Below are 14,403 nucleotides of genomic sequence, written 5' to 3'. Positions count from 1 at the left end.
TACAAATTTTGTTTTATAACCCCACCTAGTACCATTTCACATTCTGCTTAAGTACTTGGTCATCTATTACATGACTCATTCGTTTGAGTTCTCTGTAGAATTAAAGAAAGTTGCAGTAAAAATAATAAATGGAACCCAAGTCTCAACGACATCATCCATGTATGTTTTAAAATCATCTTTCTAGGTCAATTCAAACTCATATACAATGCTGGGGAATGGTATTCCTTCAACTTCTTTGATAAACCTATGGAAGTATTGATGAGGAAAATGACTAATGTTTCTTTTTATTGTGATTCAAACCAAAGTATATCATATTGGAAGAAATAAAGGTTTCTTCCCGGAGAAGAACCAAGGGATTATTATATGAAATTCTATTTGAGGATGCTCCCATTCTTTCCTTCAAACAAAATTTGTAGTTACTACTGCAGTCAGGACATTTAATAAAATGAAGGTTTCCTGCCTTGGTCCCTTAAGGAAAATTTGGTGAAGTTCCTAGTTGAAGAAACTTAAAAAAATATGTGACAAGGTTTCCTGGAGATTTATTTGAATAATTACATTTACAGACTATGTGAATGCTATATGGTACACTATCGGTACACAATTCATTTGGAAAAAAAATCACAGAAAATGTAATAAGAAAAGGAAACCTGACTGTTGAATGCATGTTACTAGATTACAAAGTACTCTCAAAATTTGTATCCTCTCCAGAGATCCTGGATTTTAGTACAAAGGTGTGGAGTGTGGGATAGTGCTATTATTCTCCGTTTTTGTCTTTTCATAGAAAATGTTTTATAAATGAGGCTAGCTTGGTTTGAGTTCTGGTATTTGTATCCCTGCAAATCTCTTGCCCTATCTGAGTTTCTGTTTCCTCTTGTACACTAGGAGTCATCGTGTGTAGAAAACATCTACTAGACTGAAGTGCACATAGTAGGCACTCGACATGCTATAGAAATGTTCACTGTGATCTATTAGAACCTGAAAGGGACCATCTTGAGGTCTTCATCTTACATGAGAGAAATTTCATGGTCTTGTGTTAAAATTCATGATGAATCGAAAGTTGATGGCATTATTGTCTATTTTCGTGTTGAGGAAAGGGGAACCTTGGTAAGGGATAGTGACTTGTACAGCCATTCAGGACTTTATATGGATAAATCAAGAAAATGCAGGCTTTCTAGCCTGGAATTCTCAATCAGCTGCAATTTCTCACAAACAGAAACAAATGGACAAACCAAAGTGAAACACAACACAGCTTCTGATCTGTGAACTTTGGCTGGTAGGCTTTTGGTAGGATTTAATAATTTACTCCAACTTTAGGATCAAGAATCTCAAAAGCAATATTTTTTTTCAGCTTAGCTTTAGAATAAGTTCAGAAAATTAATGTACTGCCTTGCTAATCAACATTTCCTAGCTGTACCTTGAGTAGTTAAGGACATGTTCCAAAGTCTGCCTAAAATTGCAATACATTGCTTGTTAATGTAATAGAGCAGTGGTTCTCAACTTTCCTAATTCTGAGACACTTTAATATAGTTCTTCATGTTGTGGTGATCTCAACCATAAAATTAGTTATGTTGGCATTTCATAACTGTAATTTGCTACTGTTATGAATTATAATGTATATATCTGATATGCAGGATATCTGATATGTCAACCTAGGTTGAGATCTTCCATCTTAGAGCAAGCTTTCTTTCCCAACCTAGAAATGGCACTCCCCAGATGTACATTTCCATTTTCTACTGATCTGCAGTTTTTCATTATGAGCTTGTGTGTAAGGGGGGAAAAATCACGTCTCTACTTAAAGCAATTTGAAGGAGTGGCAAGAAGGAGCTGATTCACATGACAGACAGTTGTAAAGCAAAACTGCAAGCAACTTACACTTTCTTGAGAGACAAAGAATCTGCAAGAAAACTTCAAAGATGAAATTACCAATTAGTAATACTCCTTTCTCAATTTGCACACTGCAATTTCATAGCTTCTTACATGAATTTTCCTTCTACAGAAGTCTATGAAACTGTCTCATAGCATTCCACATAAGACTCTCACTGGAGATTTAGTGACAAGGGTGAGTGTTGTGTAAGTTCATCGTGGAGATAGGAGTTGCAGCTGGACACTTGAGTTTCTCACCAGTATGTTGAAGGTGACTGATATGTGCACCAAGGTTCCACAATCTAAGTGATTTTAAAACTCACTATCAGGGTATCAAACATTGTTTCTGTTGTCAAAGGGGATGTGGTACATTCCTTCATAGTATATACCATAACTTCCACTTCTTTAAGTATTCTATTTCACTCATTGGATCTGGACAAATTTTAAAATAACAGCATCAGGAAAAGTATATGAAAGTTGTTCAGATGAGTTCAGACGATCAGCTGTCTGTCTGAGCCTGATGTACTCAAGGCTGCTTTGAAAGTATAGTAGAGGATGGTAAAGGCCATTCATGTAAAGAAAGATGAGTACATCAAGATGAAAGAAAACACACTGCTGGGTATGACAAGAAGAAAATCTGAGTTTGAGATCAGCTTTAATAGACATATAAATTTTGACACTCTAATTACTGATACTTCAAGAGTTCGTGTAAATCCTGCTCATCAGGGCTCTTATTGCCGTTTCCGAAGCAGAAAACCTATACCAAACCAATTCTTTGCTTTATTTGAACAAGCAGAGATGTCATTCTCTATGTAGCACGTTGAATGCGGTGAGATGAGTAGTTTTCAGACTAGCAGCAACCCAGAGGGATGTCAATTTCAGGCACAATACAAGCCCGATTCCTCCTTATTGCGTATGCAGAAATCTTTATAATACCCACAAGAGTTTTAAATCTGTATAAAAGGTAAGATCCAACCTGATTTTTTTGAGAGATGAGTTGATTATAAGTTGCACCTGAGTTATTCATTTACTCCTTGAATATTTATTGTAGGCCCACTGTGTGGATGTAGAGAAAAAGAAACACTTTACTATAATACTTAGGAGATTTACTTTCCCTCAGGGAATACCTGGCATAAATAAGAGTTATTTAAATGATCAATTAGAAAAAAAAACACATTTGAAGAATCCTATATACTGCTCAAGATTGGTGGAGGGATGGGTAAAGTTATAAAATATTAGATGTTGTTTCACATTGCAAAGTTCTATACAAAAAAGTCTTTCTATTTATGAAGGAACTGGGAAGCAAAAGAAGACAAAATACAATCAAGTGTTAATTGCATAGTGTAGATACTGCTTAAGAACTTCAGGTTTAATGGGGTGGGGTTGGCTAGAAGGGTTTTAATAGAGACATGGCAGTTGAAGAACCTGAAGTCTTTGAACTATCATAGTAGTTTGAATTTAATTCCAGTATGGCCAATGTCAAATGGCTAAAGAATAGCCTCTTAATGTTTGAAATACTAAGTGAATTTCTAACAGATTAAATGCATTGGCCTTACAGTACTTATTGACATGGAAAGATATTTATAATACATGAAGTATGAAAAGCACATTACAGAATGGCAATATATACTATGAGTCTACTCTTATAGAATTAAAACATATGCTGCACATGAAAACATTCTAAAAGAATAAAAACTCTAAAGTTAATGATAATTTTCTATATGTGGTAAATGCTGATTTTAATTAAAAACATTTCACTCTTCCCTTTGTTCTTTGCTTTGTTTTGTTTTTGTTTTGCAATAAGGGTGTAGTATTTTTAACACTTCATCCTGGCTTTGTGAAATCCAATGAAATGAATACTTTGTAAAACTCACTAAAATAGCCAGGCAGTGGTGGTGCATCCTTTTAACCCCAGCATTTGGAAGGCAAAGGCAGGTGGATTTCCTTGAGTTCAAGGCCAGTCTGGTCTACAGAGTGCCAGGAGAGGCTCGAAAGCTACACAGAGAAACCCTGTCTCAAAAAACAAAAACAAAAACCAAAAAACAAAAACCCACTAAAATAATTATGCACCCATGCATGCATAAAACACTAGGAGAAAGACAAAGTCTAAGTAAGTAAGGAGATGATACAGATGATATCTATTGACAGACCATCCATAAATTTATAAGTCTAAAGGTGGACATACTATAAAATTATGAAGTTAATTGGGAGACACAGACTTGTTCATTAACTTCCAGACAATGGAGGTAAAGGTTGGTCGTACAAGATAGGGAAGTGAGTTTTAAAATAAGGTTAAGCTCCCACTATAGGCAAAATAATTGGAATCTTTTATCCTAGAGCTAATGTAAGTTTAAAAACATGTAGCCTAAAAATAATATAGATACTTTGAAGGAAGAAAGGTTCATTAATGTTTGTTAAATAAAAGATAGGGATGCTATGAGATAGTCAGCATTTCAGACGTGGTAGAAGTTGGGAACAGGCCTCATTAGCTCCAATACAGGCCATAGACAGAAGGAGAGAACTTGGGGGCTCTAGGCTGGAACCAGTTAACTCTATAAACACTGGAGCGTGGAGTTCCCAGAAAACAATACCCAGGACAGGGTAGATATCCTGAGAGGCACTTCAATGGCTCAGGGCATTAGTTATTTGTTAATCACAATAAAAAGCATATCCATCTTTTGAGAACAATCATGGTCATACTAATGCCTATCATTTAAACATTTGTCTTGATGTACTTATCTTCTGTAATATACTGGAAAATCTGTCTACAAGAGACAGAATGTTGAGATCGAGTACAGGATGACAATAGCTTTAAGACTCAGTGAAGTCAAACAAAATATGCAGTCAATTAAGGAACAGAATTTTGTTTGTTTTACCTCGTGGGCTGTTCAATGATGCTTCTGAGGCTTTTCCACCATCTCCGCAGTGACTCTGATCAAAGGGAAGGCACTGATCACCTGTTCCCGCCACTACCTCAAAATTCTTAGACAGATCTTTTGTTTCCACAAGTGATTTCAGTTTGTAGACTTTTCGAGTATTGGTGTCTGATAGGTAGAGTGATTCAGACATAGGGTCCATAGCCAGATAGTACTTGTGTGCAGGGCTTGTGCTAGGGAAGAGGAAAAAAATTATTAGAAGTAATATGTTCAACTTGCACCCCAGGAGTATGTTTTTTTTTGTAACAAATGGATAAAATACTTTAATAGATGAAATAATTTATGTATCCTCCAGATTAACATATAGACACATATTGTCCACGGAGAGTAGAAAGAAACAAAATTATATGCCAGGAGACACTCTTCATATTCCATTATCCAATCATCAGCTGGATGATACCTCAAACTCACCAAATTTAACACAACCATTCTTTTCCTCACTTCCTTCCCATCTCTAGTAAACATCCTCTTCTCCTCTTTTTACCTTCCTTGGGGACACTGACATCTTCCTAGGTGTCTCTTATCAATCAAAAAGCCTGTTTCAAGCTAGAGGATTGCTGATCTTGGAGGGCTGAGTCAGAAATACATGGTTCAATTTCCAAATTCCCCCTTTGAACTCACCAACACTTCTCTAACACACTTTTCCTTCTGTCAGACACTGATGATACTTAATATTTCTAAGGTATAATCATGGCATTCTAGTTTTTTTCTTGTCATGATAAATATCAATCACAAGGCACATCTGGGGAAGAATGGATTTATTACCTCTTTTAAGTCAGAGTCCACCTAATTTAGTGAACCTAAGGTGGGAACCCAAGGCAGGAAAATGGATCAGGAAGTGAATCAAAGACCATGGAAAAATGCTGCTTAGTGGCTTGCTCTCCATGAATTGCTAGGCTTCTTATACCACTCTGGATGACCCACCTAGCAGTGACACTGCTTATAGTGGGCTGAGCCCACCCACATCAATCAGTAATTATGACAATGACCTACAGATGATCTGATGGAGGCAGTTTCTCAGTTCCCTCTACCCAAGTGATTCAACTTTGTGTTATGTTGTCAAAATTAACCAGCATACGTAGTCACATGGCTGTGTACATAGATTCAATTTGTTATCCGTCACATAGAAGGTGCTTTTGAAGTTGTATCCATTTTATCCATAGTGTCTTTGTAATTATTCTGATCACTTACTTCCATAGTTAGAGATGTTCTAAATTTTTTATGCAGTATACTAAACCTTTTTACTTCATCTATTCTCTCATGCTTTTAATGGCTTCCATGAAGGAAGCCTTCCCTAAATCTCTGCATTTTATTATTTGCATAATGCTTAGGGAGAACACATACAAATTAAATGATTTGCTTAGATATCAGTGTCACCCAGTCTAATACATTGTAATAATTAGCAGGAGAGGAACTATCGCAGTTAAATAAGGATCAGGATAAACAAATAGGCCGAATAGATGTTTATTCAGGGAGAAATAATTTACAACCTAGACAGATGAACACCAGGAAACTCCACCCGATGCTCTCCTGTCGGAGTCACACCAGGCAGTGAGCTTTTCTCGGCCCTCTCTCTGACCTCCTTCCACAGGTCAATTCTGCCCATGGCTCCACCCCCAAATGGGCGTGGTCAGTGCCACAGAAGGACTATCTCACTACAAGTAACTATTTCCTTTTTATTTCTAATATGTTTAGTGGAGAACTCTGCTCCATACCTACTTGTTACACCACAAGTAAGATATCATTCTTTTCCAATTCCTTTCTACCATTTCTCACATGTATAGAACATAATTTTCTTGTCACCTTCTACTTTCTAACTTCTTCTGCAGTATGTTCCCTTTTTTTGTGCTGTCACTAGTCCAAATGCACATTGTCTCTTACTGGAGCATTCATTGGTGCCATGTCAATTGCCCTCTAAACATATGCGTTAATAATTATAAAGTTGGCAAATGGTAACTTTGAAACTCAGCTTATAGTTTTGTACTGGAAGAAAACTGGATTCAATGGGAGTAGCTTGTTTTTTCTACTTGCCTTCTTTTAGTAAGATAACTCAGTAGATTCCAGGGATGTCTTTCAACCCTGGAACCACCATGACAGGTGCTGTACATAAATTGTAAAGGGCACCACCAGATTCCAAAATTGATTTGGCAGCTTTACCAGCAAATCATCTCTGCAGCAGGCTTCTCAAATAGGTGGATGAGGAAAGTGTTTTATGTATTTAGTTCACTTTTTGCCTTCAGAATAATATTTCTCCAACATACTTATATTTTCTTACAGTAAAGGATGGGTTGCAACCTTTCCTGGAAATAACCTTTATTCTTTGGTAGTCAATTTGTGCGGTTTCAACTGAGCCAGATTAATCATGCTTTGTTTAGGTAGGGTACATGGGCTATTTTTCCAAGAGAAATGTTATTCACACAAAAGTACTTTGGAATGCATTACATTCATTCATTATTGAATATCTCCAATGTGCCTGTAAGCTAAGTTAGAATTAGTATTCATCTCAAACTTCAGCTGGGGAAACCCAGAACCATAAAGGGGCTTGCCCAAGGTTACTAACAGTTCTGTGCCCTTACTAAGACCAGATTAAGTCACATGTGACTGTGTGTGCGAAAAGCCAACAGAACACTCCTGATCTGAAAGCAGAAAAGACTACTAGTGTTCTAACCTTTTCCTGAGTAACTAGTCATGTTTTGTTCATCACGATTGTCCTTCATCTTTATATACTGGCTTTCAGAAAAGGGAATAGCCAAACATAACAAATTCAAATCTAATTAATGTTATTTTCTCGACAGAAATATACCCTGCATTGATATGCAATTTCCTGGCATTTTCAAGTACACTGCAGCTTCATTGACAATGGTTTCTTTGAGCTTTCTGAAAACATGCAAACTTGCTGCACTACAATCCTATTTGCTTTACTCCATTGTGACTAAATACGTGTCATTTTGACAGATAGGAGGATTTCTTTTGCAATCTGAGTGTTAGACCTACAGTGTCACATTTGGGTTAAGTTTATTTTCAAACTATTGATCTTCAAGTAAGCAGTGATCATTTCATTCATACTATTTAAAATCACATGGATTTGTAAATGGAGAATTAACACATACTTTTAATGTGTAGTTCACCAGTAAGCAAATTGGCAACCAACTAAATTTTCTTAAAGAATCAAGCTATGATAAAGTTGCAAAACTAATTTTGTGCACCAGCATTTGGGAAGAAACATCTTCCAAATACAATCCATATTCCACACTGTACTGGGATATTTTGATGACAACTGGCACTTGGAAATGAACAAATTAAATTTTTTTCCTTTGAAATTTCAGAAAGTTTGAATAGTTATGACAGGTGTAATACACAAATGAGTTGAATAAAAATCTCTATCACTAATTTTAGTGCTGTGTGGTATTGCCTGTAAATGGTCAGTTTAGAGCTTTTCAATTACTTCCTTTGGTTAGAGAAAAATAGAATCCATTAGATATGTCAAAGGAAAAAGATATTATTAAAGAAAGTTATCAAATGCAAAAAGCAACTCTCAGTTAAAAAATGAAGGACATTATGGTCACTGTTCTTAATATAATTGACAACTATATTTTTAAGAATTGGGAGAAGAAAAACTTGAAACTTAAAAACATTAAACTGATTTGAACTTATGGACTCATTTGTGATATCACCTTAGGGAAACATAATGAGTCTTTTGGCCTTACCTTCTCATGACATACTGAACTGCCATCTCTCATTTATCTTATTTTCTTTTCTGAGTGTTGTTTTTTTTTTTTTTTTCCTTCAGTAAATTCCTACTGAATATACTGACCTTCTTTTTTGGAATACACTATTTCTTCAACCTTAAGCAGCAAGCATCCCCTATTTGCACATTATTCTAGGATGTGTAAGAGGGACATTAGGTAACTGCTTGTGTGATTTGCTTACCTATGTCTGGTATCTCTGTTTCTATGGTGCACAAGTTGTCCATGAGTAGCAAGGGAAAAAAATAGGGAATCATTAGTATCATTGAACAAGAGAAATCTCAGTAGACACATCAATTCATGACTCAGCTTGTGGCAATTAAAAAGACTGCACTGGGATCATTTAGTCAGTGGGAAGCCAAAGTTGACTCACTCTTTCCATGGATCTCCTTAAAAGATGGTGTCAAGGTGGTTACATGTCTTGCTTTGGTGGGACATAATACAGGAAGACAATAAAAAACTGTTCCCTGGCCGTGTGCATCAGGACCATTAGATTCTAGCCCATGTGCAGTATTCTGGGAGCTCTCTCTTATCCTGCTAAACCAGAATTCTGACACTGGAAAGTAGTGATTTGGGATTTTATTTTTAACAAATTCAGCTAGTGATTTTGATGCAGAGTTAACATTTAAGAACCATTGGTCTTGGAGCTGAAAAAGCAGCTTCTACAAAGGGACTTTCTGAATTATAGTTTGATAACCCTATCATACAGAAATATAAAAACACTGTGTCTCCCTATCAACACTTGTACTGGACACATAACCCAACCCTGACCTCAGAGATAATGTAGGGACATCTGTGTGCATAGTTATTGATACAATTTTAAAAAGGTCTCTTAACTTAAATGTATGGGGGTTTTCTCTGCATGTTACAATACTGACATGGCTGGCAGAATGTACTCATTGATGTCATAGTGCTATGAAAATTACGGGGTAACCAATCATATTCTGATTGAATACAAAACTGTTGTTCCTCAGGAAGGATGTCATGCCTGATGAAGTAAACTTGATCAAAGGTACATGACTAGGGGATCACAGGTCCTGGGGGAACCTATAGTTGTAATGTTAAATGGTCATGTTGTCAAACTGCTTTCTAAACATTTATGTTTATATCCATAGAATGTTCTGATGTCAGTTTTGGTTAGAGAAGGATATTTCTGCAGTGGGTAGTAGATAATACAATGACTTAATATCTGGTCAAAATACCAAGAATAAATGACTGTTGGTGATCAGCTATGGATGAGTCATTTATATTAACCTCCCGCCATATAAGGCTTAGGCAACATCACAGGAGAATGAACAAAGAATGTCAGAATTTATGGATTAGGAAGAGAACAGTGAAATGCAGACTTCATTTTTCTTTTTCTTATTTGACATGTCAATCCTACTTCCTTTTCCCTCCTTCCGTCTCTCCCTCCCTCATTCCTTTCCTCTTTCCTACCCTCCCATGGCCCCCTGACCACCCTCTCATCCCATTCCCCCTCCCACTACACAGGTAGGTTGATGCCTTCCAGGAGGGGGTCAACACAATCTGTCAAGTCATTTGGAGTAGGGACTAGGCCCTCCCTCCTGCCTCTAGGTTAAGGGAGTATCCCTCCATGAGGAATGTGCTCCCAAAGTCCTTTTGTGCACCAGGGATACATCCTGGTTCCACTGTCTGAGGTCCCTTAGACTGCCCAGGCCTTCTAGATACCCATGTTCAGGGGGTCTGAGTCGGTCTAATGCTGGATTCCCAGCTATCAGTCTGGGGGCCCATTAGCTCCTCCTTGCTCAGGTCATCTGTCTCTGTGGGTTTCAGTAGCCTGGTTTTGACCTCCCTCTCGAAATGCAGACGTTTGACATTATGTGGCTGCTCTACACATCAACTATAGCACCTGTGGTTACATGCATAAGACCTGTATAATATCTAGCCTGACACTCTTCCAGTACTAATGGAGAGGGTCTTCTGAGGCCTAATCTTTGGCAGAAGGGTAATTTCCAGTCAATAGTTGCTGGTTGAACGAGAGTCACTATCCTCTGGGGATATGGTTGCTAGTGGTTTGCCAATATACTAGTGGATGGCCCCATATATACACAGATAGGAGCAACACTAATTTAACTCAGGAATTATTAACAACAACAACAAAGGGGGCATTAAGTTGGGAGGGAGTAAGGATTGGGGGCACTAGAGAATGTTGTAGGGATGTAATGAATGGTAGATGGATATGACTGAAATAAATTATATAAATGTATGAAATCTTCAAAGAATTTTTTAAAACGGGGACTTTCCCTTAGATCGCAGTAGAATGTCCTTAGCATTAAAACTGCTGCATCAAAACAGCTTCAATAAAACATCATGTACATCAACTATTAAAACCTTGTGTCTTCCAGCCATCTGTGCTCCAAAGGGCAACCAGGGTGGGCAAAACAGAACTGTCAGCTACAAAGAAGTGGAACGTTTAGTAAGCACTTCATTTAATAGCTTCTTGACACAGGGTATTGCCTTGGATGTTTCACTGGGTGACATGGTATAATGTTTCTCACATGAGGGGCTCAGGCTGTGTGCAGGCCTGACTTTAGGTCAAGTTTGCCTGGAAATAAAAGGCTATAATCATCTGTGAAATATAGTCATTTTAATTTTAAAATCCTTTTAAATCTGGCCCTTAGGTCACTTTGAAGACATGAAGATATTAAACCTTTTTATAAAAACCAGGAAATGTTCTTTTTCTTTGACTGTCCAGGAAAAAGGAAAGATACAGAATTATTTTACTTGAAATTTTCTGCTAAAATGGATTCAACTCTCTTGAAAAAAAATCTTTCCAAGATACTAGCCTGGCCACAGGTCATACTCTACTGTCTCTTCTGTCTCTTCTGTTTCCTTGGTCCATCGCGAAAGAGTAAGTATTCAGCCAGTAATGAAACAGAGCTCTGATTAGAAAGAAAGCTGACCTCAGGTTTTTGTGCCTTTCTCTTTGTCTATTAGACATTGTTTTTGAGGTTGTTGGAGCCAGGCGGGCTCTAATCATGGGAACAAGTCAATTCTTCTAAGGGAGTCTAGTTGTGAAAACACTAGATGGATCTCATTAAAATATGATTTCATCTACAGCAATTTGTATTTGCATGGTATAACAAGAATCATTTGTGTGTCTACAGAGGATTTTCAGATTCTTAGGTGATGGCAAGAAGCAGAGAGGGAGATGGTTTGATTCTCTCTCAGTTGCGTCTGATCCTGCCAATAATGTCATTGTGAATTTGGAAGATGCCCCATATTATGCAGAGCAGCTTCTCTCATTAACATCTCAGAGGGAGGAAGTGAAAATGATGGAATTTATTTCTAGTGTGTGACCTTGTTCTGTCTTAAAATTACTTTTAGTTAAGGATTTAGAATTGAAACCACTACCAAAGTGAACCTGCTGTCTAGCTATCAACTGGCTACATACTGAGCTGCCAGTGTGTGAGCTCTTCACAAGTGCCAAGGCCCATCAGTGGTCATTAATACCTGGGAACTGACAGTCTTGAAGCTTGTCATGAGTTAAGAGAAGAAAAGAGGGGAGTCACAACTCCTTTGAGAGCAAGGGACATTCCTAATGAGAGTATCTGTGGATTAACCCTTGCTTTCTTTTTTCCAGGATAAAGATGATAAAAAGGGCCATCTACTCTTTTTGGATTTAAAAGAAAAGAATTGCAATATGATTTTATGCCATAATTATACACTTTTAAGATGTACATTTCAGCAATTTCAAACACATTCAGTTATGCAACCCTTATGATTAACAAGATCAAGAATAAATTCTGTACCTATTTGATAATTATCATTTTTTCATTTATTTCCTTCTCCTCTACTTTGTCCCAGATAACCAAAACTGTATGTATGTATTTTGTCTGCATAGACTTACTTATTCTGTATTGTCACAGAAATATAATCATACTGTATTTGTACTTTTATGGCTGTATTCTTTCATTGTTGTTGCTGTTGTTTTTAAGTTTGTTTCTTTGTGTGTGTGTGTGTGTGTGTGTGTGTGTGTGTGTGTGTGTGTGTGTGTGTGTGTGACTAAAGATGGGAAATAGGGGGCCATGTCAACCTTAGAGTAGCTATTCAGACTTTGTGTCAGGGGAGCATGAGTGTCTTACTTGGTGATTGTTGCAACCCTCCATGCATTCTTTACTCTGTTCCTGGTTTCTCTCCTTATTCCTGAACAGAAATAATTGACTCCCTTCCTTGTTCAACTTTCTGAGTTCTTAATCTCTTGATCATTTGGAATCCATGCTTGTTTGTGATTGACTTCTTTTAAAAAATATTTAAATGTTTTAAAACTTCTTTATTGATTCTTGGTGGATTTCACACCATGCATCCCTATCCCACGCATCTTCCTGTGCCGTCACATCTGTCCTCTGCCCTTATAATGTCTCCACTAGGATAAAGCAAAATTTAAAAGAAAAATCAAACACCAAATATAATAAGCAAACAAACAAAAAAAAGGAGAAGAATCTCATCGTGGAAGCTGTAGTGTGGCCCATTGAGTCACATAGTTTATCCTTTAGTCCATATTTCTTTACTTTCAAGTATTCATTGACTTGAGTCATTGGCCTGGCTCAAGGCCTCTGGCTTTTGCTACAGTGCTGATAATGGGCTCTTACTGCAACTCTTCTTGGATATTCTTTTGTTGTTCTGTATGTGACTGACTTCTTAGAGCTTCGAATTCCACCAAATGTCATCTCCCATGCTCTGGCTTTATCCCTATTATCAGAAATTGTCATGTGTTTTAAAGCCACTGCTAACATATGAGTTGAAACTCAGGTGGGGCATAGCTATCTATTTTATCTACAGGCAGTGTTTCTAGTATTTGTAGTTCTAGTCTGTGAACAAAATGTTGATTTGTGGCAATTTCTTAGTTATTCATAGAATTCTTCAAAGCTAAGGTTCTGTTTGATCCTTTTTAAGAGTTTCTGTGAGTTTCAAAATCCCTTGGCATGTTAACTACTCCTAAGTAGAAACTATACCAAGTCTCCTCCATTTCCAACCAATGATAGGAGTCAAGTCCTATAGGTAATGAGAGAAATATTAACCAGTCACTGGAAAAATGGTAAAAATCTCTTGAGAAATTTTCATGTCATGTTGACATTCGTCTAGTTCAAATTGCTCAAAGTACTAAGGTATATTTTCTAATCTCTTATTTTCTTTTCTCTTTCATATTTAGGGGAAGGAAAAAGAAATATCTTGAGAATAACTGAATTTTGGCAAAAAAAAATTGAAGTATGTTTTTTAAAAAAAAAAAATAAATAAAGAGTAAATCGTTTCCAGTCATGCTTAATGGGTTTTCTAATAGAATTGTAAAATTAGACTATGAGATGTGTGCAAGGTTATATTACATATTTGAATTCGTTCAAATTACTTGGTAGGGTGTCTTCTATTTTTACTTATATCATTATCCTTATTAGTTTTACAAAACCAAAAAGTGACCCGAGGCTAACCAAGATCAAAGGAGAAAAGAAGTAGTCATAATTGATGAGATATAGCTGAACTTGAACATATTGGACCTGAAGAAGAGAAACTCAGAAATCTGACAGGTGATTTCATACTTGTGAAGTAAGTTACTACTGTGATTCTTTAGATTCTAGAATTTGATACTAATAAAGAGGCATTTCATGTGGGTAGATTTAAGTTGATCATAAAGAAGGAATTCTTTTTTCTTTTTTCTCTCTCTTTCACAAATAAGTCTAAAGATGCAGTAGGATTTCTTGAGAGGTATTTAACTTTCTGGCTATTGAAAGCAATCAGTCAAATTATAAATGACAAAGTGTCAGACATTTACTGGAGATAATACCTTCATGGATTCTTTTAATAAATATTAAACTCATAATTCTGTAATATCACTTTTCTAC

At 36.7% G+C, this 14,403-nt stretch overlaps 1 protein-coding gene across 1 annotated transcript in view; it reads right to left on the bottom strand.

Moving 5' to 3' along the window:
• Positions 1–14,403, bottom strand: part of Tenm1 (teneurin transmembrane protein 1) — a gene marked incomplete at its 5' end in the record, with an annotated part of 130,744 nt that overhangs the window by 85,574 nt on the left and 30,767 nt on the right. Inside the window, 2 exons of the mRNA XM_051179100.1 lie at positions 4,740–4,972; positions 8,730–8,750. Coding sequence (XP_051035057.1) covers positions 4,740–4,972; positions 8,730–8,750 — 254 coding nt within the window. The remainder of the gene's footprint in view (positions 1–4,739; positions 4,973–8,729; positions 8,751–14,403) is intronic.

The sequence above is a fragment of the Phodopus roborovskii genome, unplaced genomic scaffold (assembly GCF_943737965.1).
Source record: "Phodopus roborovskii unplaced genomic scaffold, PHOROB, whole genome shotgun sequence".
Classification (NCBI taxonomy): domain Eukaryota; kingdom Metazoa; phylum Chordata; class Mammalia; order Rodentia; family Cricetidae; genus Phodopus; species Phodopus roborovskii.
This window is presented reverse-complemented; position numbering and strand designations above follow the sequence as displayed.